The sequence below is a fragment of the Haemorhous mexicanus genome, chromosome 15, assembly GCF_027477595.1.
Source record: "Haemorhous mexicanus isolate bHaeMex1 chromosome 15, bHaeMex1.pri, whole genome shotgun sequence".
Classification (NCBI taxonomy): domain Eukaryota; kingdom Metazoa; phylum Chordata; class Aves; order Passeriformes; family Fringillidae; genus Haemorhous; species Haemorhous mexicanus.
Window position 1 is genome coordinate 17,155,882 of NC_082355.1, and position 19,018 is coordinate 17,174,899.

The 19,018-nt window shown below is 51.7% G+C and overlaps 1 protein-coding gene across 9 annotated transcripts in view; it reads left to right on the forward strand.

Moving 5' to 3' along the window:
- SIL1 (SIL1 nucleotide exchange factor) overlaps positions 1 to 19,018 on the forward strand; it is a 95,777-nt gene that overhangs the window by 71,020 nt on the left and 5,739 nt on the right. For 6 of the 9 annotated variants that reach the window (XM_059860344.1, XM_059860338.1, XM_059860343.1 and 3 more), the window contains one exon: positions 16,301 to 16,345. The exons of the other annotated variants lie outside the window; for them this stretch is intronic. In XM_059860344.1, coding sequence (XP_059716327.1) covers positions 16,301 to 16,345 — 45 coding nt within the window. The remainder of the gene's footprint in view (positions 1 to 16,300; positions 16,346 to 19,018) is intronic. 9 annotated transcript variants of the gene reach the window in all.

Consider the following 19,018-nt stretch of genomic DNA (forward strand, 5'->3'; position numbering starts at 1 on the left):
CAGCCGCTCCCCACCGAGGCTCGGCCCCTCGGTGCCACTGCAAGAGCCCTGAATAGATTTGAAAACTAATTTGCTGCTCAGAGCATCAATAGATGTACGTCACTTGTCCTTTTTGCTGCATTTAATGAGTTTCCAAGGTACTGCAGCCAGTTCCAGAAGGCTGCCATCAAAGGATCTTGGCTTCCATCAGAATCCTTGTGCCCCTCAGCGCTCTGCACTTCTCACGTCTCACATGTCTCTTATGAATTCAACGCAGAGCACATCGTATAATTTCTTGCAAACATCTTTTCCAGACTGTCTCTCCTTTTTTCCTGAATGCCTTGAACACAGGGGATGAGAGAGAGGAAGGGCTCTTCCTGCAGAGGTGGTGTTAGCTGGAGCCCAGGCGAAATGTGGGTCATGCTAAATGTCCTGTCACTGCTGCTTCCCACAGTCATGACTCCCTCAGTTATTCCCTCCTGGGGCTCACCATAACTGTTCCCTTCTGTTAATCATCCTGAAGCTGGCTTTGGGCATACCAGCCTCAGCTGTCGCCATGTGGGACAACACCTCCATGTGGGTGAGGAGGCTGCTGCCAGACTGACAGCCAGGGGACGATGGGCACAGCCCTGCAGTGGCAGTTCCAAGGGACAGATCATTAATCCTTAGCTGCATCTGCTGAGATCAATAATTAGGGCTGTTGTTTTGTGTAACCCCCCAGATCAACACGGGAATTGCGTTATTGAAGTGGACGTGCAGGCCTGGCTAGCTGGAAAGGCCCCGTGGGGGGATTGCAGAGGAAGGAACACAAAACCCAGGTGCTAACAGTGTGCTGACATGTAAATGAGGTTTCCTGAAGCCTTGAGCAGCTCAAACCTGCCATACACGATGAACCACAAGGGTTCTTGGGTTTTATCTATTTCTGTCACTGCAACAGGGAGGGTTGGAGAGGGTTTCTGGGTGCTGGCCCGTGCCTGGTGCAGCAGGGTGGCTGCTGCCAGCATCCCTCTGCTTGGAGACTACACATGGGAGCCAGTGTGAGCTCCTCTGCATGTTCCTCCTCTCCTTCTGGAAGCAGGTTGTTTTATATTTCCATACATATTTTGTCATAAAAGCCCCTAAATATGATTTTAGTTTGTTTGCATGTCTTGCAATGAGCAGGAACTCACCTGAGTTGTTTTCCAAATTAATACCCTGCTGCTTTTACTTAACAAGGTATTTTTTCCAAGCTGAGAACAGTAACAACTCTGAGATTTCTTTTTTAAAAATGCATTTTCTTCTCAGGTACTTCATATTGAAATCTGTCTTAATTTCAGTTCAGCTAGTGTGTGAAAACACACGGTGTGGCATTATTAGTCCCTGAAGGAATAAAGACAGCTGGAGCCCAAAATGGAATTGGCTTTATGATTAATTGAAACCTTCAAGAGTGCAGTGGAGTCAGGGCTTGTCCTACCCTGGCAGCACCTGGGGATCAATTCAGTTGCATGAAGAGCTCAGGGGGAGACATACAGATGTCACCTGGCAGAGCCAGCCCTGAGCTGTCCCCTCTCGGTGGGACCTGTGGCTGGAGGAGGGCAGGGTGGCCCAGGTGTGGGCTGAGGGGAGGGAGGGATGGTGGCCTGTCGGGGTCCTTGTGTGGATGATGTGCTTGGGTACTGAGCTGCTGTTTCTGCCTCGAGACTCCTGTGGTTGGGCACGATGGCTCCTGTGTCCCTGCACAGAGAGCTGAGCAGGGAGCAGGGGAACGTTTTGAGGCACACTCCAAAAATCTCGGGAATGTGGAGGTATGGGAGTGGCAGGGGGATCTGGGCTCTGCTCTGGGTTCCTGCTCCATGTGTGACCTGCACAGTTTCCTCAGGTTTCCCATCGTTGCCTGTGAGAATGAAGGGAATAATGAAGAACTACCAGGTGGTGTTATGTGTGGTGGCTCCAGCATCAGTGAATATTTCTGGGGTCTGTAGCCACTGACATTTACAGCATTTTCTGCTGGATAGGAGGAGAAAAAGGTGTTGCAGAAAGGAGAGTTCTCCATCATGTTTTGGGAGCCAGTCCTCCTTGGCTTTACTGCTCATGGTCGTAGTTTCATGGTCAGCAAGTCCTGAGCAGCTCTGGAGCTGGGGAGATGCAACAAGTGAAGGCAAAGTTGCTTAGCAAGGGCAAATTCTGGAGCCATGTCAGCTCTTGTTTTTGGAGAAGGCATGAAGGGGATGGTCAAGGGCAGTGGTGGCAGCCCCAGGGGATTCCCATTTTCCCACCTGGTGCTTACTGCTGGTCTGGCCTCTGTGCACAGGCTGTGCTGCCATGGTCCACAGCCCACATGCCAAAGAGAGGCCTGTAGGTGCCTCCCCCTGAGGCAGCTGAATGGGGCTGAGTGTTGACAATAATTTAAGGAAGGATTTGGTGTGGGAAGTTGAAATTGGCTGTGGAGATGATGGTTTAAAGTGTGGATGTGGCTGGGGGCACACAGCTGTGTGTGCTTGGCAGGTGTGTGTGCACTGAACTGGTCTTGCTGGATAACAAATAGCATCCATTGGGCCATCAGGTGGGAAGAAGGTACAGGGGGCATCTCCCAGATGCAGCCAGGACAGTTGTTTAACAGGCACCAGCACCCCTTCCTGTGGTGCAGTAGTAGCCCTCCCAGTTAAGAAGGTGATTGGGACCTTGTAATTGTCCTGATGAGTGGGAGCACTGCTGGAAATTAGCTGATCCTGCAAACCTGTGGGGAGCTGAGCTAACTCCTGGGACAGCATACCCAGCACCTCACCAAACATCCAGTGTTCACTCTCCAGCAAGTGCAGTTTGATTTTTGTTATCCCTGAGCCCCCCTAGGATGGCAGCAGGTTTGCTGAGGTGGATTTTGTACAGGGAGGAAGGCTCTGTAGCTGAGCTCTCTCTGCAGGAGCTGGCCAGGAGTCGTGGAGAGATACTGTGAGGCTGCTGTGGATTTTCTTTTCTTTCCCTGGGGACTCTGGGGATTGCAGATCGGCGGATTGTGGATTAGCAGATCAGGAATTAGAAATGCCTTTTTCATTCTTATGTTACACACTAATGAACTGACAAATTTAATTTCTTTAAATCCAGCTATTTCAGCTGGAATTGGCAAAGTCATCTTCTGTCTCTTCTGGTACCCTGAGAGTGGCTGAATCCCAATCTCTCTGGGGTCACATTCACATTGATATCATCCACATTCACTTCTTTGTCTTTAGCCTGTGGCTGTTCCAGAAGTGCAGAGTGCTCTCCAGGAAGAGCCCATCCCTCATGTGTGGCTGCAGAGTGTCCAGGTGCTGCTGGGGGCTGTGGCTCTCTGCAGCCACGTCTGCCTGTGCCAGTGCAAGGAGGGGAGCTCAGCCCCAGGGAGAGAGAGGGGCTGGCACCAGCCTGGGGGCTCCAGCTTGGCTGAGTCCACTGGCAGCAGCTCAGGTGTCTCTACCAGGCAGATACCCTGTCAAACTCTGTGGCTCTGCCAAGTGCCTCCATGGCACAGCACAGAGTGTTTGCCCAGCTCCAGGAATGTGCTTGGCTTACATCTGGAGTTAGACTATCTGAGCTGAAGGGACACAAAAGGATCACCCAGTCCAGCCCCTGTCCCTGCCCAGACCCCCCAGCAATCCCCCCTGTGCATCCCTGGTGTCCAAAGGCTCCTGGAGCTCTGGCAGCCTCGGGGCCGTGCCCATTCCCTGGGCAGCCTGGGCAGTGCCAGCACCCTCTGGGAGAAGAACCTGTCCCTGATCTCCATCCCAAAGCTCCCCTGCAGCCGTTCCCTCCTTCCCTGAGCTCTGCCCTCGGCTCCTCTGCTGCAGCTGAACCAGCCCAGTGCCCTCAGCCCTCCTCGGGTGGCCCCTGCAGAGCCTTCCCCAGCCCCGGCCCCTCCTTGGGGCTCTCTGGAACAGCTTCAGATCCCTCTGATATTATGGCACCCAGAACTGTCTCAGAACTCAAGGTGAGGCCACTCCAGGGCAGAACAGAGCAGGACAATCCTCTCTCTTCCCTGCGTGGCAATACTTGGCCTGATGCCCCCCCAAAAATGATGAAAGAAAAATCTAATAGATTTTGTTTGCCCTCGGGCTCATTCCTGTGAAGGAAGCTGAGATCTTCCCCTGCTCTTTTGCATCCCTCCATGGGGAGGGTCCTGTTCCTTGGGCAGCCCCTCCACTGTCACAGGCTGGGATTTGGGTGCCACTGGTGGCTCTGCAGGCTGCAGTGGGCTCCATGTGCCTCTCCTCCAGCTGCACTGTTCTCCAGGGCTGGGGTAGCACGTCCCTACCCAAGCCCTGTGCCAGGGACAGCGGAGAGCAGAAAAAGGCATTTGTGTCGCTCAAAGGCTGACAGCCTGCGCTGTGGGACCCCGTCGGCGGGGGAAGAGCAGATCCATCATTACCCAGAGCTTTCAATGAGGACTAAACAAAACGGCCCTGGCTCTCCAGAGCAGGCTTTATTCCTGCATTCTGTGATGCTGAAAGTGGGTCTGGAAGGCGGCCGCCTCACCACGAGCCCCGGCAGAGCCGTGGGCTGGCGGCAGAGGCGCTCCCGCTGCGGGCAGGGGCGCAGCCCGGGCCATCCGTCACTGCCCCGCTGATGGACGGCTCTGGGGCTGTGCCGATAATATCTTGATTAACAATTAGCACGATGGAACCGGGAAATACATCTCATTCCTCACCCCAAGCCGACAGGTGAGGATGGATATATGTTGCCTGGTTGATTGCTGTGCCTTGTTAGAGCCTATTTAGGGTTGATTGAAAAGCAGAGGCTTTGTGTGAGGAGAGACCTTTAATCTCCTGGCAGAGCCAAGTGCGTTTCCCATCAGGAAGCGTTCCTTCTCTGCTGCTTATCTCTAACCCCCGCTTTAAACCTGAGCCTGGCGAAGACCAAAAGAAAGGCAGGATCAAAACAAAAATAATTGGGATCGCTGGCTTCCGTGGGCAGTCTGAACCCGTTATTCCTACTTATCAGCTAGTTATTCCTATAGAACTCTTGCAAGAGACAATTCAGCAGTTGCAGCATCTCCTTGATGAAAAGCACTCCAATGAAATAACCATGGCAACAGTTGCTGAGGGCTGGCATGGTGAGGGATGGAGATGTGCTCTCCAAAGGGCTCCAGGCCCAACTGCCCTGACAAATGGCCCTGAGGAGCACCAGGAGGTGATGTATGGGCAGCTCTGTTGTCCTGGTGGGGTCCCAGCTGTGCTGGGCACGCAGGCTGCCCCAGTGGGCCCAGTTACAAGTTGCCATTTGTTAACCATGGGTGTCTTCCCCTCCACATGGAAGGGGAGCTGTAACCTGAAAGCTGAGGGGGAATCATGAGGATGCTCAGTCAGGAAGGAAAGGCCAAGGAGGGGACCTCAGGGAGGGACACCACCTGTGATCCCAAAGCCATAGAGGATTTCCCAGGGTTTGGATGCTCTGGGAAAGGCTGTGTCTCTCTGCTGTTGATGCCAGAGACTGGTATCGTTAATAAACACTTGCCATGTCTAATTTCAGAGCAACTTCTTTTTAAACCTACACTAAGACTGTGTTTGATGCTCTGCAGGAGGGGTGACAGAGGCCACGTGGTGTTGCACGTGGAGGAGTTTGGGCACTTGTTTTGAAGCGTTGGCCTTGGTGCATGGAGGAGCCAGCAGAGCCTGGACTGAGGCTGGAGAGTTTGTGCCAAGGGTCCTTCACCCCTGGCTCATGCCCCCCCATCACACCCAGGGGTCTTCTAGGGCTCACTCTTAGGACCACCTGTGTCCTACTGCTCTCCAAATGCTCTGGTCATAATCTTGGCTGGGGAGCAGCTTATTTTATGGGATGAAGGCCTCTCAAGTCACTTTGTGAGCACGGTGGTGTTTTTGTTAGGCACTATCCTCTCATTGTTGTCTTCCTTAATTGGACATTTATAAGCCTGAAAAGTAAAAGAAGGAACGTTCACCAGAAGAACAGAGGAGCCTGCTGAAAAGCAGCATTTATACAGATTTCTAGAAAAGGGCAGTAAATACTCCACCTCTGCTTAATAATAATAATAGGCAGACTAAGTATCTCTAAAAATATAAAATAACACGGGCTTTTTTGGAATAGTCAACATCCTTATCAGCCTGCTGCCATCTCTGCAAACAAGTTTCGCTAGAGATTCTGGGCATGATTTTCAATGGCTCAGAGCAGCTGTAGCTTCTTTGACTTCAGTGAAAAGTCTGAGTGCCTGGCACGGTGGCAAACCAAGCCTCTTCCTTTCTGCTTCAAATTGGGGCTTGATTCTAAGTGAGATGAATTTTCTCCTCCTGATAATTCTGTGCATCTGAAGTGATTACAGCTCCGCGTGAGTGCTCTTTTAGGAGATTTCAATGCAGCATTTTCTTCCGTCTTAAAAAGGTTCCTTCAAGCCTTATGATGCTGGAGAAGGGGGGGGGGGAATAAATCCTGGTGGAAGCCGTTACATCTTCCTATGCAGATGAGAGATTAAAACTTGTATTTTTATAAAACACTCACGGGGGCTAAATCGGAAAAGTTCTGTTGAGGCGAGCGGGTTTTGGCTGGTGGGAACGTGCTGCTAAATTCTTATCTGCCGATGGGGAGGCAGAGCAAGGGAGTGGTATTATTTGGAGTTCTTAGAGAGTGAGCTTTAATGTTTGCTTAACTCCACTAAAAATAGACGCCACCCTCTTTTCCTAATAGGCGGCATTTGTCACACTTGATTCATTTCCTCTCCCAAACTGAGCTCCTTCATGCATATTCATCTCCACTCCCCAGGAATCTGCCTGTCCTCAGAAGTTGTACTCGCGGCGACCATGCCGTAACAATGCGAGCCGGGCTTCCAGGGCTCCCGAGTACCTGGCCCGATGCAGCACAACGCGCTGCCATCAACAGCTCCCATTGATTCCTGCCTCCTCCCGGAGCCGTGATCGCTCGTTATCCCTCTCGATGAGACCCTTAACGAGGCTCCCGGTCCTGTTGTCATAGCAGCGCCGCATCGCCCGGTGTAGCGAAGTCTCCGTGGCTGCTAATTGTGTGATGGGAGGATCAGTTTGGCAGTTTTTCTAGTGGGGATTAGGCCAAAAGGTCCCTTCTGAACTGTGATGAATGCGGCTTCCTTCAGAAGAAACTGAAACTTGGTAGTTAGAGGGGATTTCTGACGAGGGAAGCTTTCCACAGCAGAGTGAGAGAGCAGTGCTCACAGAGCTCTTCCATTCGTGCTCTGCCACTGCTTAAAGCAGAAGGAAGCCAACCAGAAATGCCAAAGGAGGACGTAAAACGGTTGATTGTCTAGTAAGGAAGTCTGTCAGTGCCTCAGACCTTCTAATCTTGGGGAGCCCAGAGCATGTGGAAGGTCCCTGCTACTGTCATTTGCTGCTGGAGTGAGAAAAATCTGCTCATGCCTGGTGAGTATTGAGGGAGCAGGGATCAGTTCCTGCTCGTTCCTCTGGTGCCATTGCTCAGCACCACCAAGATTTTCAGCCACGTGCTAGAAGAGTTGCTAGAAGAGTTGCTCTGAAGAGTTGCTAGAAGAGAAGGGGTTGCTCTGGCATTGTGGGTGAGAAATGTGCACAGCAGAAGGAATGATCTTATCACACCTTTGCCCCTGCAAGTCCAGGAGTGCTGTGTGGCAGCCACGGCTGGTTAAAGAGGGCACAGGAGGCAGAGGGATGTTTGCTGCTTGACCCTGAGGAGTGATTTATCAGCCAGGACACTCTTGTTAACTGGTAGGACCTGTGCAAGGCTCAGCATCCCTATCCTGGTGTGGAACAGCAGAACAGGGTTTGCTGGAGCTGGAGGGCCAGTGGCTGTGTCATCCCCAGGGATGGTGGCTCATCTGTGGGCTTGCTGCTGGCTCAGCACGGAGGCAGGAAGGGCTGCAAACGATTCACTGTTCCCACGTGCCAGGGGATGTGGATCAGCTGTGCCTGCTCCCAGGGCCCTACTCTTGGAATGCAGAGGACAGATTTGTCCCCTGTGCCTCTCACTGGGTTTATTCCACAGTGCTGAAATGTAGCCAGGGTAATCCGTGACCTAAACGTGGGCATGAATAGTGTTTTTAGAGACTGAAAAGAGAGAAAAATAAATCCTCACCCACCTCAATCTCTCTCCTCAAATTAAAAACTCCCCTGGCCAAGCCCTGCAAATGAGTTTTTGTTGTTTGTGCAGTGAGGAGCCAGATTTTTAAAGGCTGGCTTTCAATTTTACAGCCGTTTATTACAGGCATGAATAATTGCTGGCACGGTGCTACCACTGCTGTTGTTTGCTCTTAAGGTTGGGCCAATTACATATGTAAGCCCTTGATTTACAAGCAAAAGCAGAACTAAAGTAGCTTTGTGGCCCACATTTCAAGAATGAGTGATGCATCCATGGTCAGCTGTGGGTTCCCAAATTTGTGCTGTGAAACACAGAGGTCCATGGCCATAAATGTGTGGCCCAGATTGTCTAAGGCATCCTGCAGCACGGGCTGTCACAGCACAGTGTGAAGGACATAAACAGGGAGCAGCAAGTGAGGCCTGGGAACCTGCCCAGATTCATCCCATGGCAGGAATGCTGAAAGATTGTGCTGCATTTGGAGAATTCACAGTGAACACACAGAAAAGAGAGGGAACTGGAACTGAGCATAATGGTTCTGCAAGATGGACTTAAAGCAAGCCTGTCCAAGTCCTGCTTCCCAACATGAGAACTGGTCTGTCTCCAGCTCCTCTGGGCACTCAGCCCTCCTGGGAGAGGAGAATCACAGAATCCCAGAATGGTTTGGGTTGGAAGGGACCTTAAAGCCCATTCCATTCCACCCCCTGCCATGGCAGGGACACCTTCCACTGTCCCAGGCTGCTTCAAGCCCCAGTGTCCAACCTGGCCTGGGACACTTCCAGGGATCCAGGGGCAGCCACAGCTTCTCTGGGAACCCTTGTGCAAGGGTCTCATTTTCTTCCCAATGTCCCATCTAACCCTGCCCCTGTCAGTGTGAAGCAATTCCCCTTTATCCTGTCACTACAGGCCCTAGTCCAGAGTCTCTCTCCAGCTCTCCTGGAGCCCTCTAGGCAGTGGAGGGGGCTCAGAGCATTCCATTCTCCACTCCACCTCTTTCAGCCTATCTCCAGAGCAGAGGTGAATCCATGGAATAGCTGCTATCCACTGTGGAACTTAAAAATGTCTGATTGAGATCAAGCAGATGATTTTTCTCGCTTCTGCACAATAGGCAGAGAATGGGAAGGAGGTAGGTCAGTGTGATAACTGTTCTCCATGGGGTGATGGTTTCCAGACATCACCTACAAGTGCTGTGACCTGGGCTCTGCATTGCCCAGCGTGGGGAAGGTGTCACCATGCTGTGCTGGTGCCACTGGGTGCCACCAGCTGTGGGGTGAGGTGGGGGCCGGCCCAGCGTGAGGGAGGGCGAGGAGCTGTGCTCCTTCACCCTGGCGTGGTGGCAGGCCGGTGTCCTTGCTGCTGGGAGAGCAGGATGTGAGTGTGGCAGGAGCAGGCAGGATGTTTGTGGGCACTGATGTCATTGCCACAAATCAGTCGTGGATGTTGTCAGCGGGAGGCAGCGGCAGTGGCTTGGGAAGAGGCCAGCGTGTCACACCCCAGGGGCTGCAGGAGGAGCACACTGCACTCATGTCCTCACTCATCACACAGCTGGTGGCTTCTCAGCCCCCTCCTGCAGGGTTTGTGTGGTCAGCTGGAGGGCGTGGCCGCCTCCCTGGTGTGCATGGCCCGGGCTCAGTCTGAGACCTGCTGATGGACCTCAGCTCAGAACTGCTCTGCCCCATCTGAACATGGGCTGCTCCCACGTGGAGTCATGGCCATCCATCTGGGCAGGAAGCATTGGTGCAGGAGCAGTGATTTCTGAAGTGATTTCCTGAAGCTTCTGATGGCAGAGACAGCACCCGGTCCCCCCAGGGCTAGCAGCCCTGTGGTGTTCCCTCTGGCCCTGGCAGACCCATGGGCAGCAGAGCCATGGGGAGGCACAGCCAGGTTTGTTTACGAGGCTGCAGTCAGCCTGGCTTTTACACCCCAGCAATTACTGGCAAGCCCTGGCTCCTCCTGCGCCTTCGCAGCACATGTGTGAACTCCTGGTTGTGTCACCTCCCTGTCCCCTCCTAGCAGAGTCTAGCAGTGGGAAGTGATCATCACAACTCACATTTGCCTGGCGTATGTCTTTCCACAGTTCCAGAGCGTGGAATGAATTGAACCCGCTTCCTCCTTCACCTTCAAGCTGTTCTGGATGCAGGCAGCTCAGCTTCCACAACCACGCTCAGCCCTCGGAGCTTTCTTCTACCCTAGGGATGGAGCCCTTCTCTCCTGCCTGGCAGAACCTGCCTGGATGCTCCCCTTGCAGAGGTGTTGTTCATCTCATCATCTTTGGGGCTTTTCCTAACCCTTCCCTTGCCAGGCTGAGGTTTTCTGTCCACCGTGGCAAAGGAGGGCTTTTTGTCTTTGCCTTCAGTGTCATTAAATCTTAATTAGCACGTTGGCTTTCTTTGTCAAGGTATCTGCTCTCTCCATCCATCAGTGATGTAGGGCACACTGCTGACATTCTCTTCTTCCTGCATAATTATCTTATTCCATTGCATCTTTTATGCAGAATCTTCCCTTCTGGAAGTGCTCCTCTCCCTGCTCCCACTCTCCCTGAGCACCCAGTTCAGCTCTGGTACCTGCCATGGCCTTGTTTCTTAACCTGCATATGAATCCTTTGAGTTATTCCTCTATTTTATTAACTACCTCGATCATCTTGGCTCTTTGAGAGCTTGATTCAGGCATCCATAAGTGTTTCCTTCCCCCTCTCTCTGAAGATGGGATCTGTGTCACTCGGCTTCAGTGCTCCTACACGAGTATCCACCTGAGCTGGCTATCCAGCCAGGGACAGGGAATCCTCCAACTGTCAAAGCATTCCAGCTAAGGCAGGAGTCAAAGGCAGCCCCGTCTCCCATTAGGCAAATCATCTTTTCTGCTTGCTGCTGCTGACCTTGAATTCCTCAGATGCTTTTCAGAACAGACACAGCCCTCTTTAGAGTGACCCTAAAGCTCTGGGCAGTGGATTTGCCTCTCTGGGTTAGCCAGGGCAAGTCCCATGGAAAAACAGACACGGGGTCTCCAGGGACGTGCAGCCCACAGGTCAGGACATATTACTGAGGGAGCCCAGGCAGCTTTTATGGGCTGGATGTCTTAATTGTAGCTGCCTGATGTTAACAGAGATGAATCTGACACTTGGAAAGGTTTGGGGAAATGTTTTCTTCTTAATTTGTATTTAGGAAATGTAAAGGTATATAGTGAATGTTTAAAAACCCAACAGCAACAGTAATAACAGTAATTATAGGTGGGCACAATTTTCTTTTATCTTTTAACTGAAGTTGCTAGAAAAAATGACTGCTGTGCTGATACTTGGCAGGGACACTGATGTGAGTACCCACTTGTTTCTGAAAAACGCTGTGGGATTTTTAATGACCATCAGCAGCACAACCTTGATTTTTAAATGTCATCCTAAATGTAGCAGTTACAGCCTCCTCTGCCGTGGCATGTGGGTGGGTGAGTAGGGATGAATCAGAAAGCAGAAAGAATTGCTGGTGCTTTCTGTGGCTCCCAAGTTTTCCTCGAGGGCTTCCCACCTAGGAACTGGCTGGAATTATCCGTGGGTTGTGTTGCAGTCCCTGGTCCCGTGGCATCTCCTGCTGTTGCTCTCCCCTTTATTAATCTATGATTAAGTCACTTTATGTAGAATGAGTTCATCAGGTTTCTTCAGTTGCTGGTATTCCACAGGATATCCTCTCTGTTTATCAAAACAAGATAAATGAGAAAAGTGTTTCCTAGCTTTTGCAGATGCAGTTTTCCATTCTCCCTCTGGCTGGAAACATTCCCCAGGCTTCACTTTTGGAGCTGAAATTTGTGCTTGGCATTTGCAAGATGGTGATTTGCTTTTGTAAATGGAGCAAAGTCTTGGTTTTGAGTCATGACTCAGTGAAACAAATCTACTTTTATCGACTAAAACGATTCTAATAGCGCCATTAAACCCCCTGGGACCGGGAAGAGCCAGAGTGACAGGGCAGTGGGGTGGCTCCAGCATCTTCCCTGGCCTGCCAAGGAGTGAGACGGGTCGGGATGAGGCTCGGGAGCCATGAGTGGATGGGTGTTTAAGGAGCATCCCTTCCCTCCCGCCGTGGTACCCGGCTGCCGCGGGGCACGGTCGGCAGCCAGGCGGGTGGGAGCGGAGGGAGGCTCCGCTCGGAGCAGCGCTCTGCCTGCCCGGGGACGGGAGGAGCTGCGAGCAGATGGCAGGGTTAAAATAGGACAGAGCTGCGCCGAGCTGCTGCTGCAAGGGAGAGGAGTGAAATGCCTGTTCTCACACTTCACTTTGTGTCTCGGGAAGAGCTGCGGAGTGCCTGCGCTCCGCTGGCATTCCCAGCAGGAACGCGCCAGGCAAAGGCTTCCTCGGGTTTTTGATATTATTAGCACTTGTCTTAAAGAAAAATCAGCTCAAATGAGCAAGCAAACAAATAAAGCGAGTAACAATGGAAGGGCTCAGCCTCGGGCCCCCTTTAGCATCTCTCAGGATGATTAGTGGGATGTGTCACATCGGCACCGGAGAGCGGGAGCGTTCGGAGCGAGGCTCTTGTGGTGCTTTCAGACAGCTTTTTGCAGTGTTTTCATCTCACCTAAGGCGTGTGAATAGGTTTTGTTGAAATATCCGAGTGACTTGGTGTGCCTGGAATGATGCCCAGAGTGATTCAGCATGCTCAGGGGGAGAATTCTGTGCAAAGCTGCCCCGCTTCGGGGTCTGAGGGGCTCGTTGGGGGTCCTGCAGCAGCAGCAAAGGGCTGGGAAGGACCTTGGGTGTTCTGCCACCATCCTGGGCCACTTCAGATCTGGAGCCAGGAGGGTGGAGGCGTGCAGAGAACGGGAATGTGAGGAAGAGGAGGAGCAGGGAGGCAGGAGCCAGCGCTCACACTCGCACCCTGAGGCGGCTGCCAACGCTCCTGGGAGCATTTCAGTCTCCCCGTCTATAAATCAGGGGGTGCTTTGAAGGCTCTGTGATGAACAACATGGGATGAGCTCGAGGCCGTGGTATTAATCCTGCACTATTGTTCTTGTTTCTTGCTGTGTTGGGATTTTTTAAAAAAGAAATCAACACAATTTTTGAGGGCTCTGGCTAAAATGGCACAGAAATAAATGAGTTCTGCTCACGCTTGGAGAGCATCTCCTCATTTTTATTAATGTAGCCTCTGATGAAACATAGCCCATCCCCCGGCACCAATCCCTGTCTGACCTACAGTAAATACCAGGCTTTCAGGAATCCATGGGGAGTGTTTTTGTAAGTGTGGCACATAGAGCCATAAGGCTGATTTACCCTCAGAAACAAAGCATCAGTTTGGGTGATTGAACACTGGGGGGATTTCCTGGGATGCCTTTCTCCATGCACTGTGGAGCACCTGCCTGTACCTACCTAAAGAGTCAATCATTCACCATGCTGAGCTGGAAGAGACCTCATGCTGCTCCTGTGACCACTGCAGGTGGGACACGAGTACCCTAGTCCAGCCCTTGAGTCACAGAGGGGTGATAAACACTCAGAGTGGCCTGCACAGCCCATCCTTCACCATCAGAACAGAGAAGTCAGGCTGACCTTGATGGTGCTGATATGGGGGTGGCAATCATGCTGAAAATCCCCAAACCTTTGCATTTTATCATAAAATAGTCTGTGGGTTGTTGATTAAACCCATAGAAGCTGAGCTGTCAGCTCAGGCTCTTGAAGCTGCAACCCCCACTTGCCCTGGTGTCTGTGGGAGCTCCAGGTGTAAATCCCTCCTGGAGCAGCCCAGTGAGAGTCAGTGACAGCACTGGTGTGTCCTTGGAGCCAGGGGCTCGTGCTGGCACTGAAATACAGTTCAGAGCTGGCAAAGCCAAGGGTCAGGAGAAGAGAGGGGCGCTGGGAGTGTTCTTGGAGGCCTCATTCCTGCTGGGGCAGTGAGATTCCTGCCTGGGCTCACTTTGGGGCTGTGTGTGATCTCCTATCTGTTTTTGTGGGACTGTTTTTCCCTACGGCTATAAATAGAGCCAGTCAGTTTGTTGTTTGTGTGTGCTCAGTAGAACAATCTGGTGTGATTGGTTTTGTTCTGGCACCTGAGATTTTACTGCCAGAGTTGGTGTTCACTCTACTCTCCTCCCTAGAGAGGTGAGGAAGAGAAGGGGACTCCATTCAGTCCCTGTGTTCCCATTGCTTTCTTTGTGCTTTGGGCAACTCCTTGATTCTGCTGACTCACACAAGTGCCCCAGCTCCTGCATCCCGTACCTGGAATGCTGGGTCCCAGCTGCAGAGGCTTTCTGCAGCCCTGCAAGGTGTCTTGCTGCAGCAGATTTGTTATTCTGTATTTTTATTTAATTACTTTCTTTTACAGGTCTTTGTATAAATCTAGTTATCCATCTGTTACACTGCATTAGGGCATCACAGCTCCTCGGACTTTTTCCTGTGCTAAACACTTAACTTGCCCTGCCTGGGCTCAGGTGAGCTGGGTCTCCTCCCTGCAGGGCTCCCACTGAGTCCAGGGCTCCCAGTGGCTCCTGACCACACCAAGCTTTGCACTTCCAGCTCAGTGTTGTGACTGCAAAGGGCCAGGAGCTCGCACGAGGTAATTCCCACATCCATGGTATGGCTGGGAGCAGCGTGTTCCCACTTAAACCCAATGTCACTGTGCTCCCAGGGAGCCTGGGGCTCTCTAATGGGATGTTACAGCCCTCCTGCTTTCAGAGGAGATGCTGGAGGGCTCACAAGAAGCTCGCCTCTCTCTTGCCTGGGACACAGATACGTGGTTGGAAGCCAAGCCAAGGTTCCCCCAGCCTTCTCCAGGTGCCTTGCACGCTGTTCCTGCATCTCTGGGATGATTCATGCTCCCAGCTTTGAGTATCACATGAGCCCATCAGAATCACAGAGCCACGTACTCAGCTCCAATTTCTCCTCTGCAGTTCTGTTCTCCACTTAGCAACAAATACTCCATAACCTAATTGCTCATTAAAGGCTGTGCTGTGTCCCTGTAATCCAGGATGTCACAGGCAGCCATGGTGCTCTCCCAGGGACGTTGCCGCTCCCCCGCCACCACGGCGAGCGCTTGGCTTGGTAGAAAGTGAGAAGGCAGCATTGCATTGAAGTGGAGATTTTCATCTTCTTGGGGATTTTTTTATATCTCTCCTATATTCTGGGCTTTTGAACATCTAACATCTCTTTCATGCTTCACATCTTTCATATGAAATTGTTGTATTGTGTTGCCTATTGAAACCTAGTTTTCCTTTTGTCAGGTTTTCCCCCCTCACCCCTGCTTTCTTCTCCGCTGTATTTTGATCGGTGTAACGACTTAGGGCTCCATTTTTTGGGTGGTTTTTAATCTCCTTAAGTAGTATCTCTGAAGGCCTTTGTCTGTGATAAACTCAGGTCTGAGCTGGTGCTTGGAGAAGAGGATTTTCAGGCCAGTTCTGCTGCATGCGGCCCTTGGGCAAGGCTTTGGGGGTGACTGTGCCTCATTCCTCCTCCTTTCCCTCCAATAGTCACAGGCAGCCTTGGTGACATTGGGGTTATTTTATTATTGTCCTGTATCTCATATTGTGCATGCAAATGTCCTTTTCCATAGCTTGGGACTGTGGAAAGCTTCAGTAAAGTGTGTGTTTTGTAAGGGATTCACCCACCCTGTGCTTAAGTGTCATTTACTGGGGGTCATTTTGGAGGGTGAGGAGGCTGCAGGGCTGTTGATATGGAGTTGTCCCAGTTATCCTCCTTTTAGGAAGGAAGCTAGGAAGTTTGGAAGGATATGTGGATACCTGGGAAGTCATGGATTCAGAGCCATCTGGCTCACTGCAGCTGCTCCATGGTCATTTCCCACAGGAACAGTTCATAGCCAGAGCTTGGAATGCATAAGGAAGCCGTGTTCTCCTTATGAGTCGCTTCACACTTGAACTGTTTGAATGCTTTTATTTTTTTTAGTCTTAAACCTGCAATCTGAAATTCAGTCATGCAAGTATTAACAAGCTGCTGATCACCCTGCCTCTCTTTTCTGCCCTTGTTCAGTCTCAGATCTACAGCTCTAGTTCGGGCTGGAATTACTGACACTGTAATGATCTGTTTTATCTCTCTATCTATTATTTGTCAAATAATTTTAACATGACTGTGCTTACGAGAGCTGTCAGAAACCCTCCAAACAACGAGAAGGATGAAGAAGTCATTGGCCTTTTCAAGTGTGACCCTGATTGTGTTGCTTTGTTTCCAGGGCTCACAGAAATGACCTTTTCCATTGCCTGTCAAAGTGTGACCCAGGTGTGAGGGTTTGAAAGCCCCAGGAGCCAGACATGGCACATTTCAGTCCTGTTTGTTTGCTCTTGTTTTCTCCATTAACAGATTTTGGACTGAAAACCAGGAGAAAGGAAAGAGGGGGAGGGCAAGGTAAGCAATGCTGCCTCGCTGCCTGTTTCTGATCCTCAGGTTACAGCACAAGCTAAATAGACTATACTAAATTTTTTAGGCTGTTTTACAGACTTACAGACTTTGATCCCTGGCTTTGATTTCCCAGGTGGCACCGCAGAACGCTGGTTCTGAGCAGAGAAGAGACCCATTAAGCCCCGTCTAGCCTGGTGATTATCATGCCTTTGCACCAGCACCAGGGCTTTCATCAGAGGTCAGCTCTGCAGCCTCGGCTCTCTGTGCCTGGGGAGATGCCAGGGCAGGAGGAGTGCTGTGCCAGCACCTAGGCAGGGGCAGCCCCTCCATCCCACTCCCTTCCACACCCCTGCTTGGTCCTTCCCCACCTGGCTTCAGCAGGATGCCCAGGAGACGAGGTCACCCATTCTTTCCCAAGGTCTCATGCAGTTTCTGCAACAAGCAGGCCATGAAATAAATATTCTGTGTGTGTCCTTGTCAGAGCAGTAGAGATGAGGGCATTTGCCTGCCTGCCCTGCTCGGTGCCTCCAAGTCCCCAGGTCCCTCTGCACCACTTGGCTTGCTTTCTTTTTTTTTTAATTTAAATCTAATTTTGCTGCCTTATTGTAAGTTCCCACCTAACTCCAGAGCTGCTGTCGCCTCAGGGCTGTGTTGCTGCTTTTCAGTCTTCCCACACCCATCGCATGTGCAGTCTGCAAAAACTTTGAGAAGTCTCTCCTAAATTTGTGCACTTGGGGTCGTCCTAGGAGGAGTGGAACAAGGGTGTCTCTTAGCAGAGGGTACTCTTGAAAAACCCCTTCATCTGCAAAGTGGAAACTGCTTCCATGCCAGGAGTTGCCAGTGAAAATATACAGAATGTGGGCAGCATGGCTGGGAGGCACAAGGAGCTCAGATGTGCAGCAAGGGCCACATCTAGAGGGGATGTGCTGTGACCCCACAGCCAGGCTGGGTCCCCCCAGGGCAAACTAGGGCTGTTCAGCACACAGGGGTCTCTTCTGGGAAGCTGCATGGGGCTTGTGTTGAGTCCCTGCAGCCTGTGGCTGTTCCTCCCCCAGGAGGTTAATCTCCCGGGGGCTGCTTAATCTCATCAGCACAGCACACCCAAACCTGTGCCATCACTGCAGCATTATGGGATGTCACCATAGGCTGGCCCAGCCCTGTCCCAGCCTCAGACTCCTGTTTCAGTGAATTTTGTTGCAGATGCCACCATCCTCTCCATTAACAGATTAGCACGGCTGAATTTCCCATGCGAGTGCTCCACAGTCTGTCTCATTGTGTTTATTTTGTTCAGGCTGCTTTTCCCTGGGCTTGACAGTGTAATTTGTACAGATCTCTGCTGAGTTTTCCAAACCTTCAAACGAGCTTTCTTGTTAGCTTGAAGCCAGGACCATTGATAGCAGCAACAGAGCAACAGGAGCATTGAGAAGCGAGCGGCACACCCACCAGCCAGGAAGGCTCCCTCACCTCCGGAGCTGCTCCTTGGCAAAAGCTCCATGGTTCAGAGATTTTAATTAGATCAAATCCTCCAGGTGACCAGCCAAGTATTAAAGGCATACCAATTTCTCAGTTGTGTCTCTTGCTGTAAGAGTTTTTATTATTTATTTTAGAGAGATGTGACAAAAGAGCTTGGATATCCCAAATGTGCCGTTCTCTGTGAATGGCACCAGGAGGTCTCCAGCCCAGGGGACTGTCCTTTCAGTGCACTTCTACTCAGCAAAGTGCCTTCCTGCAAGCTGCTTCTGCACTTGCTCTGGTCTCCATTGCCCAGAGGGACTTGCACATGAAATGGGATCAGGTTTTTGGACCACATGCTGTTGGGGCCATGGCTGTGGCTGCAGGTTTGGCTGGAGATGAATGAGAGCCCCAGTTGTGAGCTGGGCCTTGGGCCCAGGAATGGCCTGGGGACAGGTGAACTTTTAGGGCTTGTGCTGTTTGCCTCTGTTGACTCCCCAGATCAGTCCCCAGCCCATTGAGAGATGCCATTGATGGATCATTGCACAACATACTGGGGTGGAAAATTGCATCCTGCTTTTGCAGGATGAGACTCTTCTGCACCTCCTGGCATGGGGAGGTTGGGGATGGGCTCGTCATGGTGGATGTATCAGGTCCCACCTGACACAGGCACTGCAGAAGCTGGTTTGCTTCCAGGGATGCTGCAGGGCTGGTACATGGGGGTCTGAGACTTGTGCTGCGAAAATCTCATGTGCAGGAGGATCCTGAAGCTCCTGGGTTGGTTCTTTCTCCCTGCTGCCCTGTCTGGGCAGGTGACAGATGCCCCCACCTTGGCAGGGTGCCTGTGCCATGGCTGTGCCTGGATGGCTGCTGCAGCAAGTGGGTGAGGAAGGAGAAACCAAGGGTGGCTTTCCACAAATGCCCTTTTCCTGCCCTGAGGTCAGCCTGGTATTGCCAGATGGGAAGTCCCACACCAGATTTGCTCTGAGCGGTTTTAACTCCAAGCTGCTCCTTGCCCAGCTCCATTTGTCTCTGGTTTTGTTTCTTTATGACCCTGCCTGCCTCTGTGTCTTTTTTCTCCTGGAGGGGCTGGGCCGTGGCTGCTGCAGCAGCTCCCTGGGAGCAGCAGGTGCTGTAGCAGGGCCGGTGACCTCTGTCTGGCACGGTGCAGTTGCTGCTTCAGAGCCCAGCAAAGGCTGGAGAGTGGAGCTGCTCCTGGAGTGTGAG